Raw genomic sequence first — 13,019 nt, forward strand, 5'->3', positions numbered from 1 at the left:
ATCAAAAGGAAATAAATACACCAACAGAAGTAATAAAGGCGGTAATGCATCCTGAAAAATCACCAAATAAAAATTTTGGAATTATACTATTACATAACACTAACAAGCATACAAGGTTAAGAAAAAAACAAATTTTGCCAGGTAATAAAATCTTTTAATTACACTCAACAAATTTTTAAACGTGTATATAAAAATATTTCTTTCACATTTTTTTTATAAATATCATATGTACACAGTGTACAATGGATGAGTAACTAAAAAAAAGTGACTTATATGTACAGTATGTAACAATATATCAAATAAAAAGACGTAACTTTATCTTACAAAATAAATATTTTAAATTGGGGAGATTGAGTATACAAAGGGGTTGCATTTGAAAGATAGAAGATGTACCAATATAAAAAATTTCAATTTTTAAAACTGAAATTCAATTATTACTTCAACTAGTAGTCTAATTAACTGAACATTCAAATTAAAATCCTGCATATCTGAATGTTAATTCATTTTATTAAAAATTAGAACATTTTATCAATAAAAAGTGTTTGAATTTCTTTTGAGGATAGAAAATAGTATTAAAAAATGAATTTAATGTATTGAAGAAATATCAAATTACAAAAAAGGAAAATTTCAATAATGTATTCCTAATGAGACGTCTTGTATTCAAAATAAAAAGAATTTACATCAATCTCATGTTTATTAAATAATACTAAGAAGTTTCCATTGTTTTTGATTTGAATTTCGCTAATAATATAAAACAGAAATGGGATTGCAAAAATTTTACTTCTTACTGTCCCATTTTAACTATTTTTGTTTTATTAGAGACAACTTCAATTGGAATAGTACAATCCACAATTACACATGTTAAAAAATTTTTGCGACAGGTTGTTTTTTAGGAATCATATCAAGGACATTTTATTTTTAGATAACACAATTTTTCATAAAAAAACATGGAATTTTTCATGTTTTGGATACCTTCTATTCAGCAAATAAAATGTGTAAATGATTTTTAGAAAGATCTCTTGAAATGAAAAGCATAGTTTTCATTTATACATAATTGAAAAATGTTTAGTAGTTTAAATGAACTATCAAACTTGATAGGATATGAAGAAAAATAAAAAGTAGTTCAAACAAACCAGCTATGACTAGCATCTTTACCGCACTGAGAATTTGGAACTAAATTTTTTTAGTAGAATTTTATGTTCAGTAGTTCAAACTTAACATTAATTACTACTCCTTTTTACAGCACAGAGAATTCAGAGATGATTCTTTAAATGGAATTTATATGTCCAGTAGTCTAAATGAACTATCACACAACCGGATGTATAGAAAAATAAAAAGTAGTTCAAATGAATCATACGCAGAAAAAAGAATAGAAGTTAAAACGAACTATTAGTTACCACCCTTTTTACCATACTGAAAAATCAGGGCTGCATTTTTAATTGGAAAATCTATACAAATACTAATTAAAAAACTTTTTTGGTAACATCAGTCCGAAATATTAATCCTGTTAAGGTATCATCTTTTAGTGAGATCATAATTCATCGATGTTACGTTTATTATTTGATACATTGTTATCCCTAATGTTTTTCTCGTTCTGCTTATCACTTTTGATATCACCAACAATTATTTCATCGGATACTTCTAATTTTAATTTATTAAATGCTTTATCTAATTTGGATTCCAAGATACTTATAATCTCGGCATCCTCTAATAAGGAATTGAGTTCTTTTAATTTTTTATTTTTGTTTTGTTTAACTAAGGCGTCCTTATCGGTTTCCGTCATTTCTGTAATTATAGTAATACCCGGATCTGGTTCAGCTTGTACTAAATCGTCATCTTTTTTCTTGTATTCTTTGGAAAGTTCTTCAAGTAACCACTCTGTTTGTTTCACTATATCTACCTTAGAAGCATCTTTAGAAGAAACTCCGCTCAATGTTTGATAATATATCCTTAAAATATTTAGAGGCACTAGCAGTTCTCTATTTTCCGAAGTTAGAATAGATTTGAGAAGACCTTTTCTGATTTTTATCCACTGGTCGTTTATTTCGACGTCATTCGTAGGTGTAAATTCCTCTTGTGTACCTTCGTATGTTATTCTAACTTTGCTATTACCTACATTAGCACGGAATCCTCCTAATTCCACAGTTTTCGTAAAAGCCAATCCGGTATGCTTGTTAAGAAATTCTTGGACGGAGATTTTCAATTTCTGAAACATACTTTCTTCTTCGTTCTGAGAAAAATTATCAGATTCTTTGAGTTCTCTTATAGTAATTTCCGATTGGGGATATTTATTCAAAGCCAAAAGTAATTTAGACGCTTCTTGTGTAAAAATAAATACGGCTGGTATTTTCACGTCGTCGGTTCCGTCTCCGGACATCGAGAATATCGGCGAATTAGCGGCGCTGCTTCCAGGAACGTTGTCCAATATTACAGCTCCAACCGCGCCATATTTTTGGATATTCCTTACTTTATCCACAAACATACAATCTCCTCGCTCCATCACCGCTATCTTACCTTTTATTCGGTTGGGTTCATTAGGAGTTTCGCAACCTCTTATTGGGTTAACTAATTCAGCTGGTGCTGTAACGAATTGATCCCCTTTCAAGTTCCTACCGAACTGAGAAGGACCAGCGTGTAATACTAACAACTGTTCTTCGTCATTTGCATCTTTTATTGCAATTGTGACAGCTTGTGCAGACGGTACCGGTTCCTCTGATTGAAGTTTGGTTAATTCTACCATTTCTTGCATAAATAGAAGACCTTCTTCGGCGTCTGCTGCTGAACGAGCCTAAAATAAATGGAATTCATTACAAAATTAATAATTAGATTTAATAAACTCACTGCTGAAAAACTGTGCAATAACTGCACCCTTCCATCGTTTAATGCTATAATATTTATACCCATATCTTTGATAATTTTGAGATGATTAAGATTAACAGCAGAAAATTCAGATGCGGTAAGTCTTCGTTTTTGAGATCTTTTAGGACACATTCCATCAACCATATTTTGGAGAGGTTTACGAAACGATTCAGGAAATAAGCGCAATGTATTTGGACAAGTTCTATCAAATTCACAATCGTCTAAATCTAAATCTACTGTTTTACTTCCTAAAAATAGAATATTTAGTTAGATTCTTTATTTTTCCACAATTAGATTTCAAAAATTAATTAGATCATCCAAAATACTGTATCTACTGTAAACTTGATGGTGTTTATATCACATTTTCATATCAGTGAAAAATAGCCACCATAAACACCCAGTCAGTGGGAGTATCAAAATGTAGTTCTCTTCAACTAATCTTCCCCATAACAAAATTATTAAGAAAATAGGCATCAAAAAAACGTTGCCACAATGTTAAATAAGACTGGAAAAACGGATACGTCAACCAATCTTTTAAAATGGTATATAGATAGTTAAAAGATACAAAAAAGTTTAGATCTAATTTAATTTAAAAGATTGGGTCTAGCATAAGCTGAGGAGTGTAAATTCTGTGTTGGAGAGTGAAACTCCAATCAACTACTTCTAGAATTCCTCACCATTGCAAGCATATCCCAAGATGTTTCAGATTAGAACCCTATAGGGGAGTAAAACCAGCACTGATACCGTAGTTCATTTGAAGCTCTAGAAACAACTCTGATAAGGAGCACAATAATCCTTAATGTGCGATTTAACCCCTAAGCTAAATTGGAACCATCTAGATGAAGATTATTCTAACAGGATGATACAACAAAAATGTTTGTATTGATGATTTGTTAATCTATTTTTCAGATATTGTGATGTTCGTTCTATGTAATGTGTTAATTTAGTGAAAGTGAACCTGGAAAGAAATTCAGAAAAGTAGGGAAACGTTTCTGAAGAAGGTAAAAACTGAAAGATGATGCCTTCATCAGCTAGATATCTCTGAAAGGTCTTTCAGATACCAAAAAGTATTTATATTTACACAAAAACAAATTACGTCCACCCAATGGCAGGGATTACCTGATGGGATTAGGTTTTGCACAAGCTGACGAGTCTAGATTCTATGGTGAAGGTGAAACTACTACTTCTAGAGTTCCTGACCATTTCAAGCGTATCCATAACTGCTCAGATAATAAATAACCTCCTTAAAGCCAATACTGATACAGTAGTTCATTTGAAACTTTAGAATTTGAAGATAGTCTGATAAGGGACACAATAATCTTCCAAGTTTTCTTGTAAATTAATCCTGGTATATGGAAGATTGATATGTGGTTATTTTTTTGTTGTAAACTCACCGTTCATAGTTCGACCGGAAAGTGTAAGGGGCAACAAATGCCCTTCGGTAGTAAACAGAAACTCGTCCAAATTTAAAATGAGATCATCTTTATCGGCGAACAATAAAAACAGATATTTGAAAGTCTCTGCTAATACAAAAGAATCCATTCTATCTTCCTTTTTACCAGTTCGAACGTCATTAACTGCGGCATATCCACAAGGCACTCTGGCGTACTTCTGAAGACTTTTCAGGACGTTTTTCCCTACCTAAAAAATATAAATTATGTAGATTATAACAATTTCAGATGAAGTATAATTACCTCTAAATAGTACGGATCGCCAGTGGCGATATAAAGGAAATAAGTAGATTCCAAAAATTCCGGCCTTAATGGATGATTACCCCAATGTACTTGAAAATCAGTCGTGAAAGCTTCCGGAATAAATTTGTGACGCTGCATCACTTGATAAAGCATTTCGTGAGTTTCTACGGCAGGTTTGATATCTCCTTTTAAAACTTGAAGACCCGGCCAAAAAGCTAGAAGGGCGTCCATATAATTACGAGAATTCGTATGCGGTCTAAAACAAAATTATTATTCCTATTTGAAAAAAAATGTTCGGAAAAATTCTGTCACATCATGAAAAACATATACTGCCTCCCTAAGTTGTCGTTCTGGAATTTCAGTATCTTTTTATGTCGATTATCAATTGGTATATTGTTCAATTTACATGCAATTCAAAATGGGACTTTTTTTAAAATCAACTGGTGGAAATAAATGAGAAATAATCATGTTTCATCTTGAACTATCCTTAGTTGGAATTATTGGAACTGATGGTGACCAATACTCACAATTACAAGGTAATAAAGTAAAATTTTGGAACCGAATGATGGTGTAGTGGTAGTAAACAGTGTGTTTGGTATAATTTCTCACTTTTAGGCTAAAGGTTCTTGAAGCTTTTGTAAAAATGTTCATTTCCATGCATTTCCTACCTCCATTGTTACATAATTCTTTCTGCAAACCTTTTTTTATTGTCTAGTTACGTTAAAACTGTCTTTATTCCATCTCTTGTTGACTCTTCTGATCCTTTATATAAAATACAATTGCCTAAAAGTCCTGTTCTAGCTGTCTAATATAGTTATTGATATAAAGATTCGATTTTATTTTAGTATGTGTACAAAATTATTATACCTGTGCATATGGACATCTAGTAACATTGGTCCCTGAGATATATACTTCATAACGGCATTATAATGTCTATTGAATCTATTGAGATATTTATTTTCCCCTAGTAGTATATAGGCTTTTAAACAATATTCATAATAGGAATCTATTCCGGCTCCTACACCAGAATCTCTTCTAACCCAATCACCCGAATGAACATTCAAAACAGTACCTAGAAAAAAATAGAATAGATAATCTTAAAACGCTGTATTTCACCCTGTAAGAAGAATAGTTTTATAAAACAATTAAAATTTTATAGACTGAAATAAAAATCAAATTATTTTAATATTCACAACAAATTATTTGTATGTTAAAATTACCCATGAGATCAGAGCTACGGTGACGCATTTTCCATAATTCGTCCATAGCTTTTTGGGCCTTCATTTCGAATATTGGTTCACCAGTTAAACGTGACAAAGCAGCCATTTCAAGTATCATGGAACCAGCACAAGCGGTACATGTTTCTCTAGCAGATTCTAATCTATCACTTTTCAAACCATATTTCATATTCACCTAAAAATTTTTAAATCAATTTTGCATGTACATCCGAATAATTAACTTACCCTCGAATGAGGGATTCCTGTAGTCGTATTAAACGCAGGCAATAATCGATATCCAGCATCTTTCGCTAAATCCAGAAGTTCTCCTTTATACCAAGGCATTATGCCGTCTCTTTGTTGTAAATACTCCGCCAAGATATGTGCTGATAGCAATCCTCTAAAAAAATTTTCGTTGGGTGTTAGAATATTAAAAAATAGTTTCACTGATTCACAATCCCTTACCCAACGACCCGAATATTCGTTTCAAAAACAGAAACAACAACATCGTTGTCGAAAGTAACGTCATTGATGATTAGTTTTACCGCATGTTCAAATTCAGCAAGATCTCCAAGTATCACCAAAGCATCCAAAGTATCAATCAAAGTTAATGAAAAACTAAAAGAAATTTCATTGTTTAAACATCTCAATTTTAGATTATCACACCAACATTAAAGTTTGCTACAATGTCCAAAACGAAATCCATAGTAATTAATGCAAAACAGAAAAATAAACATAGTTGATATATTATTATTTCCTCGTACATAATTAACTACTTAATGTAATTAGAAAATTTATTTTAATAAAGTAATTGCTTTATAATATTGATGTTACGGAAAATCCATTGCAGTCATAAAATTTTTAATTGGTGAATATGAAATTACTCAATATGTTCGTTTATATATTTGAAGAATATGGAAAAAAAATTTTTTTTTCATTATATCAAAGATAAAAATAGATTATAATCATAGAAAGAATTGTTAATTGTAGAAATCATAATAAAAGTTTAGTTATAAGGCCGTATGACCTTATGTAGATATTGTTTTCAATTTTAACAAAAACTGTGGTTTTTTATATCGAATACTGTACAGAATAATGACATCAAATTTCTGTATAGATTTTGCGTAATAGGTCAGTTATCGTGTCATATCTATGTTTGGCGTTTAGTCTAACCCAGGGGTCTCCAAACTACGGCCCGAGGGCCACATCCGGCCCGCGGACAGATTTTGTTCAGCCCGTGGAGAGCTAGCATACTTGAAAACTCCTTTTAGAGAACATAATTAATTTTAGTTTACTGAAGTATTCTAATTTGATGTTGAATAACTATTAATATGACATCTACATTGATATAGTCATGGGCAAACTACACATAACATTGTTGTAGGCTTATTGTTATTGTTTTTGTGATAAGTTGGATAAAGAAACACAGAATTGTAGTATATAGTAAATACATGTATAATATGCAGTTAACTTCAGTATATAATAACTAACAAATTATTGAAATGAATCCAACTAACATTTTAAACATTTTAAATAAAAACATAATTTATAACAAGCATAATGACATATGAAATACTAATGAGATTTATGTTATTGAGATTTTCCACTGACAAACATTTTTTGTGTACTTCATTTTCGAGGTCTTCTCACACAAATCAGTGGTACCAAAAACAGAAAACAGCCCACGAGCAAATTTATGCAAATTATCAAATTGTGTCAGTGGAAGACTCTTATAAAATTCCAACAAAGATGAGTTTTGATATTTGTTCTTAATTATATCACTGCACTGCAGATCAATCATTTCCATTTGAAGTTTCGGGGCTAGGGTTTCAATGTCAGTATCAAAAGAATTCTGAAAAATCTTAATTTGATTCGCAATGGCATCAAAGTCCGAAAAACGAGTATCAAAATTTATTTTCAAAGCACCCCAAGTTTCGATTGCAAAATCGATAGGAAACTCAGTCTCAGTGGTGTGGCTGAATATTTCACATATTTTAAAATGTGATAAACATTTACTTCGTAGTTGTGATTGAAACAGATTTGATATTATTGTATAATTCGGGAAGATGCTGGTTTTCTCCTTGCAATCTCAAATTCAGTTCGTTCACATGTTTAGTCAAATCAACATAGAATGCTAACTTCCACAGCCATGCGTTGTTTTGTAATTCAGTAAGAGGGCGATGCTTTTCATTCAAAAAAATTTCGATCACCGCTCGAAGTTAAAAAAAGCGCTGGAGGACTTTCCCACAACTAAGCCAACGTACGGCAGTATGATAAGGTAAGTCGTTTTCTCCAATCTCTTCAATAAATTGTCGGAATTGTCGGTGATTCAGCCCAAAAGATCTGATAAAATTGAAAGTTGATATGACTGGTTTCAGAACTTCAGACATATCCAAACATTTTCCGCACAAAACCTGTTGATAAATGATACAATGTAAGACTAATGGTTTCGAACCACTCTCATTTTCTACAGCCTTTGACACAAGAGCGATCAATTCTTTATCTTTCCCAGTCATGTTTTTGCCTCCATCAGTTGTAATACATTTCAAGTTTTTCCATCGAAGGTTCTTTTGATTAATGACCATTTATACTCATTTAAAAATATCTGTACCAGTAGTTGTGCCATGAATACTATACATATCAAGAAGTTCTTCATGCACTTCATAGGTTTTATCTACTCCTCGAATATAAATCAATACCTGAGCAGTATTTGACACATCCGTTGACTCATCCAAGGCCAAAGAAAACCACTCAACATGTCCATTTCTGTCGAACAGTTGAGAGAAATTTACCTTTTCAGGGCACATTTCTTCGGCTACTGCAATTATGCATTCTTTAATCATTTTTCCATCGGTGAATGGTTTTCCACGTTTTCCAATTTCAAAAGCCACACGAAAGCTGGCACGAGTTGCAGCCTCTTATTCAGTTTTGAGTTTTGTAAATGAAGATTGCTGCGATTTCAATCTGCGCTTCATAGCTTCGAATTTTTCTGTCCGCAAACTTCCTGTATATTTTGACTAATTTTGAAAATGTTTTGTTTCATAATGACGTTTAATGTTATATTCTTTTGCAAATCAAACATAGCGCCTTGTTACTGGACTCAATTACGAAATACTGAATGTTCCACTGATCTTTGAATTTTCTGCATTCACTATCAATTTTTCGCTTCTTTTCCATACTACTAAATCGCACACAAAAGCAACAATTCAAATCAAAATACTGTTACAAAGATGTCTTAAACTTAAACACGCACAAACACGTTTTAAGGAGGTACGCACTATTTTATTTCACAACAGTGCATAGGAACTGACTTGTGGTTGCGCCACTACCCTTCTTATATATGTCAGATGTCGTGTCACGTTACTCCTCCTGGCTCGTACTCTACGACTAATCTAGAAATTTCACTATTTCACTTTTTACCACCGGCAACAATGATAATATGGTTTTGGCCCTCGGAACTAACTGGAGTAATCAGTATGGCCCTAAGGCTGGAAAGTTTGGAGACCCCTGGTCTAACCTAATAACTCAATTTCTTGTTTAGTATAAATTATTTTATTCGGTTTTTGTTATTCAGGACTTAAACGGAATGGCGGTACTAAGTGGATATATAATTATATTTCAAACTGTTTGCCGAGGTATTTCATGGAAAAAACCAAAACGAAAATGGATTAGGCCTGAATTCAAAATAGAAGTCGTTCGATCTCGAACGTGTTAAATTTTTTAAGCAATGAGCTTCTGCAAGAAGATTCATTAGCATATAAAAACTTTTAAGAATGTCTCAGAAACAATTTGATTATATAATTTAGTGAAACTGTATATTCATTAATACTCATTTTCAATACATAGTTTTAAAATGGAAACGAAATCAATTAAATACGTTAACATAACAAATAAGCCACATACTAACAAATACAGAATGATAAGTTATGTTCATACATAAAGTCGTAAATATCAAGAGATAATGACATTTGACAGTTCTATACCACCAATCAAAGGAATTATTTGTTTGTCTGTCGCATCTGTAGCAAGCATTTCTTTTCCTTCCACTCCGGTGTGTACTAGAATCCATTTAAATTGCCACACATGATATTAATATTAAGTGCATTATTTTTCTTTTCAAGGTAATGTTTATCAAACTTGTTAGCGGATTTTTTAAACAAACCAGCTTTAAACTATTAGAAACGGACAATAAAACAAGGTTATGGCTATAATAAATTTACAAAATTAAACTAGACTTGCTTTTATATATCATTTTTTAACCTTGATTCAATTTATATTTCGATTTTATGGAATATATTTATTTCTAAGGTAGTTGAAAGACACATCGTATAATGTATTTCTGTTATTTCTTATTATTATTCACGATCTTCGTTCTTAACATTCTTAAGCAAAATAAAAATCAATGCTGAAACCTTCACACTTGGTACTTTTAAATTAGTTGTTTATTTCACAACACCTATTACACGATCATTTAAACAATAAACAATGCAAGAAATAAAAAAAATATTTAGTTCAAATTGGGTCACTATAAATAGAAATTATTAACGGCACAATGGAAAATGTAATTGCCAAAATAATCATGGCTGACACACAAAAAAAATCATAAAGAAAACAAACAAAATAGATTAGGAAATTAATATCATTGTGTAAAGTAAGAATTGCAAAATTGGAATTAAACATCTTCTCTTAAATTTATCTTTAGTTCTGCAGAAATATTAATGAAAATAAATTTTTCGGGTACGGTTGAGAAAAAATAGGAAAAGATAACACATGCAGTACGAACAATAATAAATGAAAAATAAAGCGAAAAGATTACAACGTGGTTCGACCACTGAATTGAAGAATCATGCAAGAGAGATTATGATAAGCAAAAATACAGGGGGAAATAGGGAAACTTATAGAAAATTGAGAAGGAAATGTAAAACAATGATGAATAAGAAGAAAAAGCGAAGAGAAAATTCTAATCAACCAAGAAAGATTAAGAATATTAGAGAGAAGAATCATATGAAAGAATTAGAATGAACGAAACAGACTGGAGAATAGAAAATAATAGAGGAATTGATAAACTACAGTAGAACCTCGATAAGATAAAAAACCAAGGAAATGTTAAATAATTTGGGTTATAGAAGTTCTTTTAGTAAGAGTTCAAGTTTTTGATTGAGGCTTTAGGGAGATAAATTTTTGAGAGTTGGGAACACTTACAAGCGGATGTGTAAAATAGATCATAAATACTAAAATATACAACAGTAGAAAAAGAGGAAGACGCCGTATCGTCAATTAGGAAGTAATCAATTTTTCTTGTAAATCCCCTGCTATACTTGTATAAAATTTATTCATAAAATTAGCTATATGTTTATATGAGAAATAATACTTTATTTTGTTGCTTCCAGATAATAAAAACAAGTTTAAAATGTTTTTTAAACACCTGTTATCTAAAGATGAGTTGATAGTGATTATATTTAATTACAAGTATTGTTATCATGAGTCAATAATTACAATTTATCATATCTCCTACACAATTATTTTCATATGCATTAAAAATTATTTCTATATATATACAAAAGTAGATGGTTTTATAATTGCATTTTTCAATAAATAAAAATAATAAGCCATAATTTTGAAACAATGCAAGGTAAAGTATTCCTCAAGCTAAACTAAAACCCTTCATGGAAGACATGCAAAGACTCTCTTGAATCCAATCAATGAAAATACCAACAGGAGTTTTTTCGGAGCACTGTCGCCTCAATAGACACCTTAAGATGCTAAACATAGCAGATAATGTGGCATGTAGATTTCTTTGCATGGAGGACAAAACCTCTATCCACATTTTCTCAAAGTGTAAGACACTACAGAATATGATGTAATATATATTTTATTTTGGTTAATATTGTCATTAATATATGAATACTCACTTTCCTAATGAATCATCAATGTCTCCTCGATTTGGAGATACTCCTCTATACCGACCTGTACAACTAAGAGGCATTAATTCATCAGCTGGATATGCATTATCCATGTATGCGTTATAAGCATGATAAAACATATCCCTAGCTTCTTCCCTATAATTAAAAATAAATATTTTGATATATCTTATTCCATAATTATAATACAATACTGAAAAATTATTCATACAGGTATGTGTGATATAATTCAAGGCCAAGTCAGAAATGTGTTATAGTTGATGTTTTTATAGATTAAATTCACAAAAATTTTCTATTGTTCAATACATTCAACATATTGATAAATGTATAAATAAATTAAGGAAGGTACAACCATTTGTTCAATATTGTTTGGATTTTTTAAACAATAAATAAATATTTGCAAGTAACAATTAATGGGTTAATAATGATTTATTTTTGTTGAATATGTAATGTAATTTAAGGGATAAATGAATTGAAATTATATATAGAACTATGATTTATAACCTAACAATTTATAGGATGGTAGACACGTATGTTATTTACAAAAATTATTTATTACTTACCTCAGTTGTACACGTTCTTTGAGGCTCATATGTTTCACTTCTTTAGATAAACATGTTTGAGTTGTCAAAAATACAACGCTGAATAGAATATTGAGCACAAAATTTTCAAACGAAAACATTTTAATCTCAACGAAAAATTGATGAATAAAAGTGGTTTGTATTTATTAACATATTGTTAAATGCCCAGCTGTCAAATAACACTTGATAAGAATTCTTATCCTTATCACAAGAGACAAGGTTCTCAAGGAATTACGGTCCTTTCGCGAAACATATTCACTACGTAAAAAAACTAAAATCTAAGCACTTTTTTATGGTAATTGGAGAAAGGATATGTTGACATCACGTTTACAAATACCTTAATTTTTCAATTCTTCACAAAAACTGACATAAAAGTTCCTCAAAATTTCCCAGCACCCAGCTGACCTCCCTTAAAATAGGCGGAGTCTATGTAAAATTCAAACAGAGATGCCAGATTTAATTTAAACAAGTCTGGTATCGTATAAATATATAATTCCAATTTAATTCTGATTCACGTGTACTATATAAACAAAATTATAAGTATTTAAGTGGTAACTAATTATATCCTTGTATTTTTTTTTAGAGGTACTTTGACCCTCCATACACTAGTGGAGCAATTTATTTCTTCAATTAGTTTGACAAAGTACATATCTGGCATTGGTGTACATATCCACTCTCCCCAACTAACAAAATACAAAGTAACTATAGGAAAAAATAATAGAAATCGACATTAAAATAATTTTCAAT

At 30.9% G+C, this 13,019-nt stretch overlaps 1 protein-coding gene across 1 annotated transcript; it reads right to left on the bottom strand.

Annotated features, from left to right (window-relative positions):
* Window positions 1-115: 115 nt before the first annotated feature.
* On the bottom strand, window positions 116-12,912 carry LOC130441898 (ER degradation-enhancing alpha-mannosidase-like protein 3). Its single transcript, XM_056775748.1, has 10 exons — window positions 12,255-12,912; window positions 11,683-11,829; window positions 6,236-6,388; window positions 6,017-6,170; window positions 5,774-5,966; window positions 5,421-5,625; window positions 4,554-4,809; window positions 4,254-4,500; window positions 2,842-3,107; window positions 116-2,788 (listed from the first exon to the last, which is right to left on the bottom strand). Exons 1-10 carry the CDS (start codon window positions 12,371-12,373, stop codon window positions 1,532-1,534), a joined length of 2,997 nt encoding a protein of 998 aa, XP_056631726.1. The 5' UTR covers window positions 12,374-12,912; the 3' UTR covers window positions 116-1,531.
* Window positions 12,913-13,019: the final 107 nt, after the last annotated feature.

The sequence above is a fragment of the Diorhabda sublineata genome, chromosome 3 (genome assembly GCF_026230105.1).
Source record: "Diorhabda sublineata isolate icDioSubl1.1 chromosome 3, icDioSubl1.1, whole genome shotgun sequence".
NCBI lineage: Eukaryota > Metazoa > Arthropoda > Insecta > Coleoptera > Chrysomelidae > Diorhabda > Diorhabda sublineata.

Coding starts and splice junctions, on each gene's coding strand:
- LOC130441898 (XM_056775748.1), bottom strand. CDS start 12,373: ATGTTTTCGTTTGAAAATTTTGTGCTCAATATTCTATTCAGCGTTGTA. Junction 4,810..5,420: donor CTAGATGTCCATATGCACAG/GTATAATAATTT, acceptor ATTTTGTTTTAG/ACCGCATACGAATTCTCGTA. Junction 3,108..4,253: donor TTCCGGTCGAACTATGAACG/GTGAGTTTACAA, acceptor TTCTATTTTTAG/GAAGTAAAACAGTAGATTTA.